Here is an 18997-nt window from a genome sequence, read left to right as displayed (position 1 = left end):
AGATGTATTCATCTGTGTGCCTCAACAGGTACATTGGAATGGGTTGTAACTCGTTTGAAATGAAGACTTCAGCATTGGTGTAGTTTTTAGAGTAATGGCAAGATTTGGGATGTGACTAGGTAGTGAAGGAAAAGGACAAAAAAAAGTTAATGAAAATAAAACAGTTGAGGAAGTGAGAGGCACCCAAATATATTTTTAATAATCTGAAAGTTTGGCAATAATCAAAGTGGAGGAAAAGTTGGGAAGAAATGCTGAGGACAGAACAGTGACAGGGCCTGGTCCTATCTTAATGAACACCTCCGGGAGAAGCGCTAGCCCATCTCCAAATTGGCCAAAATGTGCATTCCTTGAGTGGCATGATGTGTTTTGCAAACTGTATATGCACTGTTCAATGTGAACACCAAATATGTCACTGCAACAGACACTCTGTTCGACCATTTCAGTGGTTTTGGGTTCCAGTTAACAACCAAACCCCTGAGACACCATAGGTCTGTGCAGCCTTAAATTCATCAAGCTTTATAAAAGAATCTGAGGCACTAACTAGAGCAGTACACTCAGCAACTGCATAACAGACATCTGTGACTCTGCGTGCTGTTTCTGATATCCCCGTCACTCTGTGTTTGGGACAGTGTGGTAGCCAGTGATGACGCAGAGGTGACAGTGGGCTTGGAGGAGCCATGGGCTCTGAGAGCCTTCAACTTTCATGCCTGCTAGTCACACTGCCCTTAAGGTGAGTGATGGGTTCCCATTTCCACGTGCAGCTGCATCTTAGTTATTCATTCCTAAGTAAATAGACTCAGCAGTGAGGTGCGAGGTCTTGGTTGTATTCCCATTCATCTTAGCCCTAGGATAAGAAAAATCCTCATAGCTTTTGAGCTACCTTTGCCAAAAGGATCAGATCAAGGGACACATTCTGAGGTATGAGGCAACAGGCAAGGCCACAGAACCTGCTCCTAATCCCTTTCTTCCAGACACCAATAAAATTCCAATGTCACATGCAATATCTTAAAAGTGACATAATGACAAATGCACAGAACTTTTAGGTACAATAGTATTTGTAAAACAGTAGCAACAATAACAGCAATGATAGTACCTTTACAAAGTGAAATTGAAGGTTGCAATGAGGAATTCATCTAAGATTTGAAATTCCTTTTAGAGATAGCAGAGTGTAGTTGGAAGAACAAGAACTTCAGAGTCAAAGAGACCTGCTATTGGATAATTATGTGATGTTGAAAAAATAACTTAGTGTAATTCCTTCCAATATGTTTACAGCTATACAATGCATTTTAAATGTGTTAAATATAACAACATGTTAACAAAAAAAAAAAAAACGAAATTAATACTAACATATACATTACTCAGCATTCATCCAATGCTCAATAACTGTTTAACCGTTTCTATTTTCATGCTGTGGCTGATTTTTTGGAGGAAATCTGATATATATGCTTTTCTTCCCTGCATTTCTCTTCTGAATTCTACTGCCAGTAATATAAAACCAAAAAAAAAAAAAAAAAACACATCCTTCAACAAATAATTGTTTTGCTTTCTCACTTCATCCCACTCTCTTTCTTTCTAGTTCTTTCATTTAAAATAAATATAATGTCTTTCTCATTGATTAAATATGTCTATCTTATATAGAAACCATAGATATTAGTTAGAGAAAAACAACTAAGTGTGTATTGTGCTCTAATCACGACTGATTATCGGGTCCTTGTAGACCTAATCATACAGTGCTCCGTGTCTCAGATTTCTCATAGATAAAATGAAGGTTATTGGTCATGATGAATACTCAATCTTTTTTAACTGTCAGATTTTAATGATTTTTTTTCATTTTGATATCTAGTCAGCAGTAAGATATTATCATACGGTTATCTCAGACTGCAAAAAAATGCAAGTCTTCAGTGATTTTAACTTAATTTCAATATTGCTCAGAATATTTTACCAGGACATTACTTAGAAGGAGGACAATGAACCTACAACAGCATTGGGCAATGGAAGCATGGGAGAAAAATCACAGCCTCTTCCCAATCCCACATGCATGGAGCAGAGATTTCGGACAGTTCTCAACCAGGAAGGTGAGTTGTGCAGTATGGCAAGGGGTACAGAGTTAAGTTGAAGGAGGAAATATTTATAAAAATGAACAGAACAGATATTTAGCATGTGTGTAAGCCATTTTTATATTTTTTACTTTATTTTTAGTATTAAATTTAAATTAAGTTATATATAGTTTAATTATATATTAAACTATAATTATAATATAATTTAAATTAAGTTCTATATATACACACTCGCACACACATATATATAATGTAAATAGTGTAGGGAAATGTCTGATATCTGGCCTTCAGTGTCTCAAAATCCAGATATTCCAAAAAATCTGTAACTTTCCCTTCTAATCTCTGCTTGGCAGTGTGACGTGGTATGCTTCATGTCTTTTGAATATAATTATTTTTCAAGCTGCTGCATATGGTGATGAATGTCTGCAGATTCAAGATAAGCAAATCTCTTAAAATATACAACTGAACATTCTAGTCCTTTAGACAGAGAGGGGAAAATAGGAGTTCCAGACAGACCCTGAGCATCTCACACACTGGTACTGTTCAGTGGGTAAGAGGCAGAAGCATGAGTAATGCAGGAATCTAATTGTCCTTAATATTCATATGCATTTGAAGGTTCAAAGGACCTCAAGCCTACTTTACTTGATAAGGAGAAAAGAACACATGAAGAGGTGCAGTAGGTTTGGAAGAAGCGTTTGATCCTCTACCAGACAAGGCTTGCCTGTGGGCATGTTCAGGCTTTCTTGAAGCAGAACCAGGTGAGGTGCAGGCGGTAAATGAATTGGGCTGGGCACTTAGTACCAGGTCACTGCTCACTGGCTTACTCCAATCCGTTCTTGCCTCCATGAAGACAGGGAAAACCTGTTTGGGCAGGATTTTTAACCTCTCTGTGTTTGGTAGCACTTTAGTGGCAGAACAGAAGTGCCATGTGAAAATCATTCCTTTCTGAATGGTCTCCAGGTGGATATGCCCTCACAGATCTCCCATCCCAAACACACACAGAAATCGCAGTCTTTGTTTTTGGTTTTGGTTTTCTTTTTCCCCATGTCTAAAAAGTGTTTCTTTTTCATTTCAGATGATTTACTCCAGGAAGACATGGCCTGGATTTTGACTTTCCATCTCAGCCTCTTTTAAGAATCCATAGCCCACACTGACATCTCCCCTTTTCCTTAATTTCTGTTTCACAAACTGTCCCTGCAACACAATTAGCAAGTAATCCTGAGCCATGCTGTCTTTCAATGTGCAAACCTTGTAAATGGTAGGTTTGGTAATGGTTGTTGATAGATGAATTGACCTTTACCATGACTGAGTTCATTTTAACACAGCATAAGCAAAATAGACCATATATTATAAAATTCTGTAAGGCAAATAGTAATTCAATATTTTACTTTTTATTATGTAAAAATGATTATACAGATGAGCATTTAGGAAAGGTATTTTTAGTGATTCTTAATTCTAAAGTGTCACACATTTCTAAGAAGTTGCACGAGATAAACAAATAGCATTATTGAAGTTTTGTAGAGTTAAAGGTCAAAAACAATCGCTGAACTAAAAACTATTCTTATCAATCACATGTTCCTATTTCTGGTGTTCACAGCAACTTTTATTCAGTAATGAGACCAGTACTTTTTGATTTATAGATTCTCTAAAATTATCAAACAACTAACTGAATAAGGTGCAAGGAGGATTATGAACTCTCAAAACTCAAATGATGATAGTGACTCTTTAGGTCTGTGCAAGATTTAATGATTTGCCATAATAACGATGATGATGATGATGATGTACAGTGTCTCTAATGCTCAAACTTCACTAGGAGTTAGATTTTTGTAATTCTGTTTTAACAAAAGTCTGCCTTCAAACTCACTTTCTGTCCTACTACTTGATGTGTAATATATACAAAGAAAGTAGGAGAAAAATCTTATATCACCCAAACCATTATACATAATATGGCCACATTTTGGTTTTGAAACGTTTTAGAATATGTCCTATCAAACTGTTCAGTAGAATACAATGCTTTAAATTGCTTGGTTTTCCACTGTATCTCCACCTTCTGTTTAAAACTTGATATAAATAGTCAGTAATGTTTATTAGTGACTAGTGAATAAATACTGAATTTAAGTAGTGATCCCAAAGGTGGCCTATGGCGAACACTGCTAGATGTAAGCCAAGGGCCTCTTCTTCCTCGCTATTTTGTTAACTTACTTATTTCACAATGTACCCAGGTGCAGAGCATGAATCATGATTGATCTAAACTATGAGGTCATAACTGTGAGATCAAACCCAAGGAGATGGTAATAGATTCTTGGGAAGAAAAAACATCTTACAATTTTCATTTATAAAACATATATATATATATATATATATATAGTACAAAAACAAGTATATGAGGAACAATGACATGAACATTTCATAGTGGACGTAATTGGAAAAAATATCTGCAAAGGCTTCTTGGGTAGTAATAATGTGTAGACTGAGAAACAGTGGTTAAAATCAGTCATGTATTCTTGGTCCTCTTTGCTAGTAAGCCGCTGGGAAAGACTGAGTTCTGGCCAAAGAGATAAACCAGGATTAGAGAAAAAGTTTTATGTTTTCCTGGTATGCTAGTGTCCTACAAGGGCCTTTACCCAGCACTCTCTCAATTTCTACTTTGAATAATGCTATATGATGAATAAAATATAGAACTGTGGTGGTCATTTCATTACCTAAAGGATAAATTAAATAAACACTGGTTGAAAGTAAAGCAGGGCTAAGACTTCAGTTCAGTCATTATGGCTCTGAAGCAACATTGAATCTGCCTAACTACATGTTGTTCCGTTGTTAAGCAGAGAGCCTTATAGTTTTGCACCGCAATGTACCAGGATGGCTGTCAGGCCTCTGAGCCAAAGCCAAGCCATTGCATCCCCTGTGACTTGAACATATATGCCCAGATGGCCTGAAGTCACTGAAGAATCACAAAAGAAGTGCAAATGCCCTGCCTCGCCTTAACTGATGACATTCCACCACAAAAGAAGTGAAAATGGCCGGTCCCTGCCTTAAGTGATGATATTATCTTGTGAAATTCCTTTTCCTGGCTCATCCTGGCTCAAAAAGCTCCCCCACTAAGCACCTTGTAACCCCTACTCCTGCCCGCCAGAGAACAACCCCCCTTTGACTGTAATTTTCCTTTACCCAAATCCTATAAAACGGCCCCACCCTTATCTCCCTTCGCTGACTCTCTTTTTGGACTCAGCCCACCTGCACCCAGGTGAAATAAACAGCCATGTTGCTCACACAAAGCCTGTTTGGTGGTCTCTTCACACGGATGTGCGTAACAACGGCTGTACTTGGTAACTTCCTATAAGAGCTGGGTCAGACTCAACTACAAGGTATAGACCAACGTTCAGCAGAGTTTTTCCTTGGTTTTTGTCTAAGAATGTTATAGTTTCAGGTCTTATTTTTAGGTCTTTAATCCATCTTGAGTTATTATTATTATTATTATTGCAGACCTGGGTCCAGATTCATTCTGCATATGGCTGGCCAGTTTTCCCAGCACCATCTATTGAATAGAGTGTTTATTTTTGTCATTGTTTATTTTTTTCACCTTTATCAAAGATAAAGAGAAAATACTGTGGGGACTCCAAAAATAGGGAGGGAGGGATGGAAGTGAGAGTAGAAAAATGACCTATTAGGCACAATGTCTAATACTTGGGTGATGGGTACACTAGAAACCCAACTTCCATCATGATACATATAATACACATGTAACAAAAATGTATATGTACCCCCGAAACTAGAGTTCACTTTGCTGTAAATGAAAAAAACAAGGTCAAAGGCTCAGAGGTGACAAGTCCATGATAGAGTCAGGTATCATGTGTGGATGACTTTTTAAACTCGTCTCTCCTCAAGATACATTTCTGACAAAGGACTGTTCCCTAGGCAAATGAATGGTGTGATTGAGAACCAAATGATAAACAATGTCAACAAATTTTAAACTTAAGAGCTGTATTCTTTTTGGGGACCAAAATATGGTGATCAATTAATCCTGATTGGCCCAAAATTTTGCCAGTTTTAGAACTGAATATCTCCCCCAGAAGTCACTCAGTCCTGGGGGGAAATTGGAAGGCTGTTAACTCTAGGATCAAAGACGGCTTTCTATCGGTGACTGAGCAGAATAAAACGGGTTTTAAACCCTCATTTACCTCCAAAAAGAGTGAGATGAGCTCCAGGTGCCTGGGTGTCTGAGGCTCAGGGCAGGCAGCAGCCATGAATGGAACTTGGTTGGTGGTTCTGAAAAATCCATTAGAGAAACAACAGGTCCATGGTGGTGGTGAGCGTGAACTTACTTTCAATACTTTTGAGTATATACGTACAGTGGAATTACTGGATCATATGGTAATTGTCTTCAACTTTTCAAGGGACTGCTAAACTATATTTCACAGTGGATGCACTATTTTATATTCTAACTAGTAACACACCAGGGTTCTGATTCTTTGATGTCATAGCCAGTACTTATTATTCTCTTTTTCATTTTGTTTTGTTTTTGTGTAGCCATGCTATTAATAATAAGTATGAAGTAGCAACTCACTGTGGGTTTGATTTGCATTTTCCTCTTGACTCGGATGTTGACCATCTCTTGTTGAATGAATACAGAGTTTACGTTTGAAATGATGAATAAATCTGGAAATGGATAGTGGTGATAGATTCACAACATTGTGAATGTACTTAATGCCACTGAATAGTACCTTTAAAATGGTTAAAATAGTAAATTGTGGGTTATGTATATTTTACCATAAAAATACACATTTAGGAGGAAAAACAAGGAGTAGGAATGTGAGAGAAGAACACAGGAGTCAAGAACTATTTAGAGTAGGTCAAAGTCCCAGTTACTGTGCCATAAGTGTCTCCCAAACCAGGGTACTTTGGAGTCTGAAAGAATGGAGTGGCCTCCCTCAACTATGACCAATAAGGCCTGGGTACAATAGGAGGTGGGAGCAAAAATTCAAATTAACATTTGCGTCTTCTTCACCATGGAACTGTAATACCCACCGATAATTCCTCAATGCAGGTATTTCACAAATGCAGCAAATTTTGATCCATGAGATTTAGAATTACAAGTTTACCTAAATTATCCCTACTATATTTTTATCTCTAACTTTAGGTATTTTCATTTGAAAGAACACATTAAGTAAAATTAGTAAAAAAAATAAAATAAATAAAATACAGCTTATAAAATCTTTCCATAAGAAATGAATCACTTTGTCTTAAGATTCTGAAACAATTTTGCAGGACAACATCCCTGTAAATAAAGACAACTGTTAACCAAGGATCATTCACTAGTTTGCATTCTCTGTCTTGAGGTTCTAAGGGGATCAAGTGTACTTTGATGAGTAAAATACTTTGAAATAATGTATTAATAAGGTGTCTGAGGCCGGGGATGGTGGCTCCTGCCTGTAATCCTAGCACTTTGGGGGACCAAGGTGAGCGGATCACCTGAGGTTAGGAGTTTGAGACCATCCTGACCAACATAGAGAAACCCTGTTTCTACTAAAAATACAAAAATAGTTGGGCATGGTGGCGCATGCCTGTGATCCCAACTACTCGCGAGGCTGAGGCAGGAAAATCACTTGAACCTGGGAGGTGAAGGTTGCAATGAGCCGAGATCGTGCCATTGCACTCCAGCCTGGGCAACAAAAGCCAAACTCCGTCTCAAAAAGAATAAAATAATAATTTTTTAAAAAAGGACTGAAAATTGACCTTCATAAACTGAAGATAAAAGTTACATCTGTCATCTGTGAAGTTTTGCCATTTTTAAATAATAAAGTTGAAAATAACCTTTATTCACCTATTCACCACAAAAATAAAACTGTCATGTGTGGATATTGCATTCATTTGCTTTTCACTACAACTCTTTCAGTCAGGCGTTTCAAGTACACCTATTTTTATTTTCATTTTTCACAGATTTAACCTCAGTGGGAAACTTGCCCAAGGTCACACAGGCAATGTGTGAAAGACAAAATATCAACAAATTTTCACTCTTGACTTTGTCCTAAGTTGTATTACACTTGCTTCTGTTCACTATGTTGTATCTTTTTTGTTTGAGTTTTGAGACAGGGTCTACCTCTGTCACCCAGGCTAGAGTGCAGTGGCATGATCTTGGCTCACTGCAACATCTGCCTCCTGGGTTCAAGCAATTCTCCTGCCTCAGCCTCCAGAGTAGTTGGGACTACAGGCATGCACTACAATGAAAGGCTGTTTTTTTGTATTTTCAGTAGAGATGAGATTCTGTCACGTTGACCAGGCTGGTCTCAACTCCTGGCCTCAAGTGATGTGCCCATCTCGGCCTCCTGAAGTGCTGGGATTACAAGTGTGAACCATCACGCCAGGTCCCAAGTTGTATCTTTGATTAATATCCTGGCATTATCTGTGTGACTCTGCCCATGAGATTCATAAAAGTAAATGAAGAGAAATCTCTTTTCTTGACATTGAAAAAAATGTGGACATTGATGTCACTGGAAAGAATTTGATCATTTGTTGCTACCCCGTTGGTGAATAATTAGAAACAGATTACTTTTCAACCTCCAAAACTTCACTGCTAAAGCAAAAAATGTGGGCTAATTAATAGGTCCAAGTGGAAAATATTATAGTAATGCCACAGTTCAACCAAGGGTGCAAAAAAGGGATATGAGATACTGCACTGTCCAATATGACAGCTACTAGCTCCATGAGGTCATTGAGCACCTACAATGTGACCAGCTCAAAATAATAGTTGTGGCAAATGTAAAGTAAATAACACATTTCAAGACAAATGACAAAATCAGTTATATGTTAAAATGATAATACTTTGAACATCTTGGATTAAATGAAATGTATTATTTAAGTTAAATTTAACGATTTGGTTTTCTTTTACTGTTTTAACGTGGCTACTAGAACATTTAAAATACATTTATAACTTGCTTCTATTGGACAGTGCTACTTTAGAGAAAGGAGGGTTGGAAAATACACCAAGGACCAAACTCACAAAAAGCATTTATATATATATAAATGCTTCCACATATATATACATATATATATGCTTCTATGAAATCTACAAAGACTTTCACTTCCCTAGGTCATATCCCTAATAAATATAGTGACCACAGAGTTTAATATCAAATGGTGGCTGTTTTGGGAGATAATGGAGGTGCTATCATTTACCTGGGACCTTAGGCACAAACTGCATTCATTTCCATAGACGTACCCCCATCCATCGTGATCTCCTTTAGCCATCGTGCAATTTCCAGTTCTTTGACTGCTCTCCCTTGCTTCAAGTCCTTCACACATGCTCTTCTATCCATTCGGAACCCACTCTGCACCCTCGTGTGCCTAGCTAACTTCCACCGTGCCAGACCTCCATGGAGCACACTGATTTATTTAGGCCCTGCTGTCTTATACTATACTGACAACACAAACCTCTCCATCCTGAAACTACACACAAATTAATTCTTATTCGGTGTCTGTTTTCCTATTAAAATGCAAAGTTCATTAGAGCAGAAGTGATATGTGTTCGTATCTACAACAATACCCAGGCAGCTTCAAGTGTGTAGTAAGCACTAAAGAAATATGGTCTACATGAATGAATAATTGTATGGTCCTTAAATACCTATATGAACCCAATGGCTCTCTTATTCCTAATGTACAGAGTAATTCCTGAATACCCACTTATTTTCTCCTCCAAAGGATTATCATAAAGCTTTAGATGTTTTTTATTTAAAAAGTAATTTTCATTTGATATTATGTAAGTAAACTGCATTTTAAGAAGTAAAATTTACATTGATAGTAATGGTTTTTTTTTTTTTTTGATACAGCAGAACTGTTATCTTCCATGGGTTTTGTCAAAAATAATGTATGTGTATATATTGAGATTAAATAGTTTCTAACTATGGAATGTTCCACTTACGAGAATTTAAATAAAAAAAGAAAATCAGAAAAATAAAGAATAAGGAGTTTCTTCATATGCCTTTACCTTGGGTCTCAATTCATTAGAAACCAAACTAATTAACAGCATGGGACAAAGCCAATATATTGGCTTTATTCAAAATACAAGTAAGGTTTTTATATTAAATTGTCTTGTATCTTAGTAAAATGCTCCTGTACTTTGACACATCCTGGAAGAGCCTTGGAGGAAATACATATTTCCTAACAACAAAATCACATAAGTTAGGAGAAACAATCACCTTCCAATTTATACACACACACACACACACACACACACACACACACACACATATATATTTAAATAAAAGACCCTATTGCCCTTTAAGAGTAGTGAGTTTTCAGCAACAAAGCAGGAATGATCAGTTATCTAAGAGATATATTTTAAAGGTTAAGTATGTTTTAGAATGAGTAATTTTATACATTAGAAACTGTTTCTTTTTTTTTTTTTTTTTTTTTTTTTTGAGACGGAGTCTTGCTCTGTCACCCAGGCTGGAGTGCAGTGGCCGGCTCTCAGCTCACTGCAAGCTCCGCCTCCCGGGTTCACGCCATTCTCCTGTCTCAGCCTCCCGAGTAGCTGGGACTACAGGCGCCAGCCTCATCGCCCGGCTAGTTTTTTGTATTTTTTAGTAGAGACGGGGTTTCACCGTATTAGCCAGGATGGTCTCGATCTCCTGACCTCGTGATCCGCCCATCTCGGCCTCCCAAAGTGCTGGGATTACAGGCTTGAGCCACCGCGCCTGGCCAGAAACTGTTTCTTACTGTTCATAGAATGGTAATGAAATGGTAGAGCATATGTACCATTATAGCAGCTTCAAAAATATAATGTCACTGCCAAATTATATTACTTCTCTTCTTCAGTTTTCTTCATGCTTTGAAAAGAGCTGATCTGAATACAGAGATACATTCATAACTATAAAATAATTCTTACTCTACCCTGCCCTAGTTTTTATCAAGATATGGAATTTTTTAATTAGAATAATAATTCTAACATAAATAGCCAACATTTCTTGAGTGTTTGCTGTGGGCCATATACTATTTACACCACCTGTACACCTTTAATCTGTGAATAAGTCTGTGTAGTAGTTTGACTATTACACCTATTGCTGGATGACAAGAATGGGGTTAAGTAACTGTCTCATAGATGTAGAAACCCATACAGTAACATTTTGGATCTACACATAAACATTTAAATAAGATGTTAGGGTTCAAATAGAAATTTTATTGTTTACATATTGTATTGTATTGAAATCAGGGAATAGAAATTTTGAAGTCACACTACAGAGTATTTAGGGAAAGGTCATTTCCTGCATTGGAAAAAGCCACAAATCACATTTTTAAAAATTACATCAGACTTGTTTTCATTATATCTTTCCTTGGAATCTCATCATGCACCTTCAGTCTGACCGAAATTGAAGCTCAGTAAATGCAAAGTAAGTGAATGACTGGAAGCATGTCTCAATGTTGACTTCACTGTTACCTGTATCAGCTAGTTGTCTGGATTACAGAGTCTCTAATAAATGAGCTCTCTTCCCACTTGATAAAACACTGATAAAATTGTTATATCAAATGATAAGAGAGCTCATTTATGTCATTTGTATGTTATCACTGAGTTATCACTGAATATACCACTTATAAGGTATATTCATATAGAACATATACAATATAAAAAAATGTATTAATACTATACTCCAAAGACCCAGCACTTACCAGGAGACGGGTCTATCCCCTCACAAGCATATTTCCATAATCACTTCTTCCTGCTTTCAAACTAGGTCTTCTTTCAAACTGTCGATACCTTTAAACATGTTTCCTGGCTTTGATTTGCAGTGGCTGAATATCTACCCTTCCAGAATCAGTATACAATCAATGAGGAAACATTTTATTTGGATGTATAAATTCTAAAATTATTACATGTGGAAAAAGATGACATATAGCAAACATTTTTCTGAAAATCTCTTAGGAAGGTACCATTTTAGATAACAACATACTTTCTCTTTAGTAAGTCCAGCAAAGTAAAGTTTCTTACAAGTTTAGAATTGGCCATTGTTTTTGCTGCTTACAAACTGCAGATTTACTTGAGGGGACTTTGTATGAAGAAAACACTTTAAATATTAGACTTATTAAGACTGGTTAGAAGCACAGATATTGAAAGGCCCATGGAAGCTGAGATCAGCTGTGAAAACAACTTCACACTGTACACCTTAACTTCACTGAGCAGTCATCTCCACTATCTGCATCTCTATCTCTAGCTAACTCTATGTGTCTCTACACTTTTTTTGTGATTATTTTAGATTGTATAAAGTAATACTCAAAATATGTCATTCCAACACATCAATTTCCACGTGATGCTTTTCCCTACCTTACCTGGAATAATCAAGCCCTTTTTCTTTATACTATTATTGTAGCACTACCAAGTGTTCCTCATCAACTGCATCCACTGCCACCCAAGAGGCAGTGTTGATGCACCCGCTCCTGATGTATGCATCAAGGCCCATGGGACTTGGGGAGTTGATAACATTTTTTGTGAGTTGCAAACTTTCCTCTACATCTTAGACTAGGAGTCAGTAGACTATCAACCTTGGCTTGATTAATTTTTAGACCCATGAGCTAAGAATGGAGTTTACATTTTTAAAGAGTTGTTAAGTGTGTGGACATATATGTGAGTATATAACAGAGGCCATACATGATCACAAAGTCAAAACCCTTTACTATTGCGACATTTAAGAAAAAGTTTGCTGACCCTTACCTTAGATCACTATCTTCACAATTTGATTTAATTGTTCAAATATTCGGCATTCCTGTGAGAAAATATTTGATTTGAGATGTGATGAACAGTTTTGTGATTTATTTTCACCATTGACTGCCAGCCACGGGTGGGTAGACAAACCTGAAGACCCCAATGGCCTGGAAAATATTGCTTGTGGGCATCCCCAAAGCACCTGCAGGAAGCTCTAGTTAGCATTTATATATATATAAATTCTTGTTCTTAACTTATTGTTTTCATGCTTTTCTGTTTCACTGAGAGTCCCCTGAAGGTACAGATTGTAATGAAATGGAATACCTTCAACATGGCTCACTCTAGAATGAGCTTTCTTTTCCACACACATTGTTTAGGGATAAGATTCCTATACCACTCAGTGTCTCAAAAACATGTCATAGGCAATGCCAAAGTCAGAAAACAAAAAGGAAAAAATTTTCCTACCACATGAGGATAAAGTGACGTACATCAAAATGCACTAATTAAAAATTTTAGAATTGAGAAAGAACCAGGAGGAAATGTCTATAGTAAGACAGAAAGAGTATCTTAACATTTGTTGTGAGTAAATTCTCTATCCAGAGATATATGTGTGAAAAGTAAAAATGAATTTTTCTAGAACCCAGTTTTAACACCCGTGCTGCATGTGTGATGGAAATCTACACTCCATCATTTGGGGAATTGTCCTTTCTTTAAAGGATGGTTGTTTCTCAGGTCCTGGGCCTTATGCAGCGCCTGTGCAGTGTAGGTTCCGGTGCAGACACACACAATCCTGCCTTGCAGGTGCCCTCAGCCCAAGGTGCCTTCTGCTGTTCTGGACCAGGAGTGTCCACGGGAGCCCTTTGTGTAACTTGTGACCTGTTTGTGACCTGGAAGTTTGGAAAACACTGGTTTTAATTTTACTTGCTTTGATTGTTAAACTTTTTCAACAGCAACACATTTAACATGATTATCTGTGGCCTGCTGTGATAGTACCATTGATTTATTTTGTAGTTTTTTTTTTTCTATTTCCTAACTATTTTCATTAAAAACATTGCTTGATAAGAACACTAGAGCTAAGAAAACAAAAGGCCAAACAATAACTCCTCCCATATGAGGAAGAGCTCAGGTATTCTGCCTTTTTCCTGCCTCAGAGGAGACTGCAGTACTGTGTGTTTGAAACCCACTTACCTGCACAATTCTGTGAATTAGAGGAACAGGAAGTCTCGAGGCACAAGTAATGCCCAGTTCGTATGAATCATAGTCCTGAAGCATCACCTTACTCAGTGTGGGCCTGTTCATATGTTGCAGTCGCATTCCCCACTGATCCCTGGATCTTTCTCTAGCCATGCTTCTCAGAGTCATTTATCTTTCTTGCTGATTCATCCTTCCCCAAACCTCAGATTCAGATGAGCTCCACTTATCAATTTCCTAAATCTTTAGGAAACCAAGTTCTTTCAGATACTCAAATTTATCTATTTAGGTCACAATGGCTTTCTATAATCACTCTCAGAAGATAATTTATCCGTAAAGGTAGAGATCCACGCGCAACAGAAACACAGGAGCCAATGAGATGCCCTTCAATGTCATTAACGTTTGTCTCTTTTCATCTCATTGTTCTGTTCTTATAACATTTATCTCATGGAAAATGGGAATAATGTCTAATTTAAGAATATATTTTACATATTAGTTACACTTTAATCAATCACAGTTTCTAACATAGTTAAGTTATTGATGCTGACATGAAAAATAAAATCTGTATCACCAAGAATGACCAAGGCATTGAAGGTTCTGGTTAAATTTGCTTTGCTCTAATAGAAATTTTCGTCAGAGATGCACCATCTCAAGAGTGTGAATTTTGGTAGTTTTCTTAAAGTGAGGTCATGAGGATAGAACGTCACAATTCAGATAGTTTATTGTGTTGTGAATGGTATGAATTTTTTCTGTAGATTATGATGTTTTGACATCTTTAAACAAATTTTTCTGGCTGGGGAGAGACTGACTCTCTTGGAACTGGAAGCCTTTGATATGTAAACTAAACAATCACCAGCCCTCCCTCCTCTCTCTGGCCCTTACACCCCAGGGAGCAACATTCCTCTGCTTTAGTCATCCCAAGATCAGGTATCAGGCAATCATTAATCCCCTCTATAATCCAAAGCCTGCCACAATTACTCAGACTAGCCATTTCTAAACTCTTCCGCCTCCTTGCCTTCGCTTTCCCATGGAAACCCAATGAGGCCCTGACCTAAGCCTTCTTGTCCTGTCTTTCAGCTGCTGACCACACCTGTGCCTTTCCTGTGAGGAACCGCATGGTGCTGTGCCTGCTGTTCCCAGGACCTGTCAGCATAATAAACTTTGTTTTTTCCCTCAGTCTATTTTGTTTCTCCTCTTGTGGCTGCATGTGACTCTCTCAAAAAATAATATAGAGCATATCTAAGTTATTTGCATTTTTTTGTTAAATATTGAAGAAGTTCTACCTGAAAAGTCTCTGAAGTTGATATGGCCGAAGACTTAAGGTGCCCCCCTAAAAATATATGTAAGCACATATTTGTATTGCAGTGTTTATAGACAGTAAACTTGTGTGAGATTATAGATTACTGATTGATTTACTGAACATAAATGTAATGTAAGTGAAGAGAGAACTGCTAACTCCCTGGAAGACAATGCACTGTGCCTAGGATGGGGTGCTGGATGAGACACAGTTCTGCCCTCATTAAGTTCACAGTAGAGCAGGTGCTATACATTGAGTGTATAATTCTGAGTGTAGTAAGTACTTCAAAGGAGCAGCTCAAGGCATCACTGACAAGAACGTCCGAATATCCCATATTCCACGTATGCGTGAGTCCACATAAGTGTTCTGTGTGGTCCAGCTTCAGCTTCCCAAAGTCTCATATGTTCCTGGTTCTTGCCAATAGCCATTATCCTCCAATTCTACTTTAGGTAGTTTATTAGTTTCAGAGGTAGCTTAATGCTTCTGTTTCTTATTGATCTTCTCATCTCTTTGATCTTCTCATCAGTTGATAGGGTTTACTTCTATTTCAAAGTAAAAGCAAAGGAAAAAAATAAAGTTTATTTTGTTTTGTGTGGTGATTACAAAGTCAAGCACCTTTTTCTATACCTGTGAGCCATCTGTATGTCTTCTTTATAGAATCGTCTACTCAGGTCCTTAGCTCATGTTTTCTTAATAAAGTTATTTCACTTAGCATAATGTCCTCCAGGTTCTTCCATGTTATGAATGTCTTTTTCTAAGACTAAATAACATTCCAGTGTGCACACACACACACACACACACATACACACACAATCACATTTTTAAAATCTGTCAAGGGATATTTGTTATTTCCTTATTTAGCTATTGTGAAGAATGCTGAAATGATGGGAGTGAAGACATCTGTTTGAGATCCTCATTTCATTCCCTTAAGATATATACCCAGAAGGGAGATTTCTAGATCATAAAATAGTTATATTTTTAGTTTTTTGAGGAATCTCCACACTGTTTTCTATAATGACTGTACCAGTTGACATTTTTTCACCAACAGCGTACAAGCATCTTTGACTACCATATCTTAGCAGAAAAACTTCAGTATTGTTTAGTTTTTTCCATTGATTGTGATGATAGCTGTGAGATTTTCACGTGTGACTTTTATTATGTTGAGATAGTTTCCGTCTATGCCTATTTTTTGGGAGTTTTATTCATTTACAGATGCTAAGCTTTGCAGATGCTTTCTCTTCATCTATTGAAGTGATTGTGTATTTTTTCATCTTGTTAATGTGTTATACCATATTGATTGATTGAAGTGTGTGGAATCTTCTTTGAATACAAGGGACAAATCCCACTTTCATCTGGTGAATGTTCCTTCTAATGTGCTACTAAATGTGGTTTGCTAGTATTTACTGAGGATTTTTCATCTGTATTTATAAGGGCTGGTGTACTGCAGTTTTCTTTTTGTGTGCCATCATTGGCTGTGTTTGACATAAGACTAATGTTAACCTCATAAATGAGGTAGACAAATGATCAGATAAAAAAAGTAAAGTTACATGTCTGGATTAAAAACAATACAAACAAACAAAACAAGTAGATTTTAAATGGAGAATATGTTAGTCTGATGGCATATAAATACGTATGTAAGAGTATGTCAACCGAGAAAGATTACCATGGGAAAATCACATCTTTTGTTGGTGACAGCCTAGTTCAGTTTATTTAGACCAAACTTCTCAAAGAGAGCAACTTAAAAGCCAGAAAATTTTAAAATCATTTTTAAAGACATTAAATAGCTAACAGGGTAATTAACAATTATATGACCAGTATGTAGAAACAGTTGCCAAATCCTGAGAGAGAGCTGAGAAGAAGAGGCCAAGTCACTCCTTTAGGAACCACAGCTCAGCTTTCTATCACCAGAATCCCCTTTTATGCACAGCTTTGCTTTCAGTAGTGTGTTACCCGTAGCCAAACTTGGTTTAAAAATATCGCATGGGGCCAGGTGCTGTGGCTCACGCCTGTAATGCCAGCACTTTGGGAGGCCGAGGCCAGTGGATCAGGAGGTTGAGACCATCCTGGCCAACACGGTGAAACCCCGTCTCTTCTAAAAATACTAAATTTATCCGGGTATGGTAGCATGCACCTGCAATCCCAGCTACTCAGGAGCCTGAGGCAGGAGAATAGCTTGAACCTGGGAGGCGCAGGTTTCAGTGAGCCGAGATCGTACCACTGCACTCCAGCCTGGGCGACAGAGCGAGACTCAGTCTCAATATATATATATCGCATGGAAAATTCCAGCTGTACACAATTCATATGTTTTAAATTGTGCACCATTTTGTATAGCGTAATAAAGTCTCATGCTGCTCTGTCCAGCCCTACACGTGAATCATCCTTTGTCCAGTGTGTCTGTGCTGTGTGTGCTACCTACCCATTCTTCATTGACATCATCTGTATCTGACATCCAGCCATCCACATCATCACAGCTTGATGATCTGGGATCTCCCTAAGCAGATTATCCTGCTTCTGACATAGCCTATGAAGGTCAATAGTAGCTTAATGCCACATCACAGTACATGCAACATTCACCCCACTTATTCACATCACACAGGCATTTTATTATCTCATATAATTACCAAAATAAAACGGAGAGCACAGTACAATACATATTTAGAGAGAAACAGAGAGAGGGAGAGAGAGAGACCACATTCACATAACTCTTATTAGAGTATATGATTATGATTCTTCAGTTAGTTATTGTTGTTAACCTCCTCTGATGCCAATTTTCAATCACACCTGGTCATAGATACGTATGTATAGAAAAAGCTAAAGTATATATTGAGTTCTGTACTCTCTACAGTTGCAGGCATCTGCTGGGGGGTCTTAAGACATACTCTGTGTTGATGGGGGAACTACTGTATTCCAGTTGCTAAAATAAGATTGAGTTGATGATGAGTATTATTGTTACTGAGTGCTTGCAGGAAAATGTTTTTTATGCTAGTTTAACATATATGAAACCTGTTTTACAAATACAATCTCGTCCTTTTTGTCCGACATCTTAGCAAGCCTGTGGTGTCGGCTGCTGCTCTCCGAGCTTCGCACTGCCGCCCAAGGACGACAAGAAGAAGAAGGACGACAAGAAGAAGAAGGACTCCGGAAAGTCGGCCAAGAAAGACAAAGACCCGGTGAACAAATCCGGGGGCAAGGCCAAAAAGAAGAAGTGGCCCAAAGGCAAAGTTTGGGACAAGCTCAATAACTTAGTCTTGTTTGACAAAGCTACCTACGACAAACTCTGTAAGAAAGTTCCCATCTATAAACTTAGAACCCCTACTGTGGTCTCTGAGAGACTGAAGATTCAAGGCTTGCTGGCCAGGGCAGCCCTTCAGGAGCTCCTTAGTAAAGGACTTATCAAACTGGTTTCAAAGCACAGAGCTCAAGAAATTTACACCAGAAATACCAAGGGCGGAGATGCTCCAGCTGCTGGTGAAGATGCATGAATAGGTCCAACCAACTGTACATTTGGAAAAATAAAACTTTATTAAAGCAAAACAAACAAACAACAACAACAACAACAAAATACAATCTCATCTAAAAATAAAAAATAATAAAGTATAAGGGGAACATCAACACACCCTGCAGAAACACCAAATTAAACAAAACCACAAGGGACTCTGGGTATAGGGATTGTCAATAAAGGCTTTAATATGAGCATGCTTCCTATGTACAAAGAGACAGGGAAAATTTTAAGAGTTTTGGTAGATAACTGGAAGCTATGAA

The 18997-nt window shown here is 37.6% G+C and overlaps 1 protein-coding gene across 1 annotated transcript; it reads left to right on the top strand.

Moving 5' to 3' along the window:
* Nucleotides 1–13464: 13464 nt before the first annotated feature.
* LOC117072240 (40S ribosomal protein S25-like) lies at nt 13465–18763 on the top strand. The gene is made up of 2 exons (XM_033192141.1): nt 13465–13611; nt 18283–18763. Exons 1-2 carry the CDS (start codon nt 13465–13467, stop codon nt 18715–18717), a joined length of 582 nt encoding a protein of 193 aa, XP_033048032.1. The 3' UTR covers nt 18718–18763.
* Nucleotides 18764–18997: the final 234 nt, after the last annotated feature.

Source organism: Trachypithecus francoisi, unplaced genomic scaffold (assembly GCF_009764315.1).
Source record: "Trachypithecus francoisi isolate TF-2019V2 unplaced genomic scaffold, Tfra_2.0 Lachesis_group4, whole genome shotgun sequence".
NCBI lineage: Eukaryota > Metazoa > Chordata > Mammalia > Primates > Cercopithecidae > Trachypithecus > Trachypithecus francoisi.
The sequence above is the reverse complement of the archived record's forward strand: the minus strand, read 5'-3'. Positions and strand labels throughout refer to the sequence as shown.

What these genes read in the sequence shown, in the direction of transcription:
- LOC117072240 (XM_033192141.1), top strand. Translation starts at nt 13,465, where the DNA reads ATGGTTGTTTCTCAGGTCCTGGGCCTTATGCAGCGCCTGTGCAGTGTA. An exon ending in TGTCCACGGGAGCCCTTTGT is followed by an intron (nt 13,612 to 18,282) that starts GTAACTTGTGAC and finishes CCGACATCTTAG; the next exon opens with CAAGCCTGTGGTGTCGGCTG.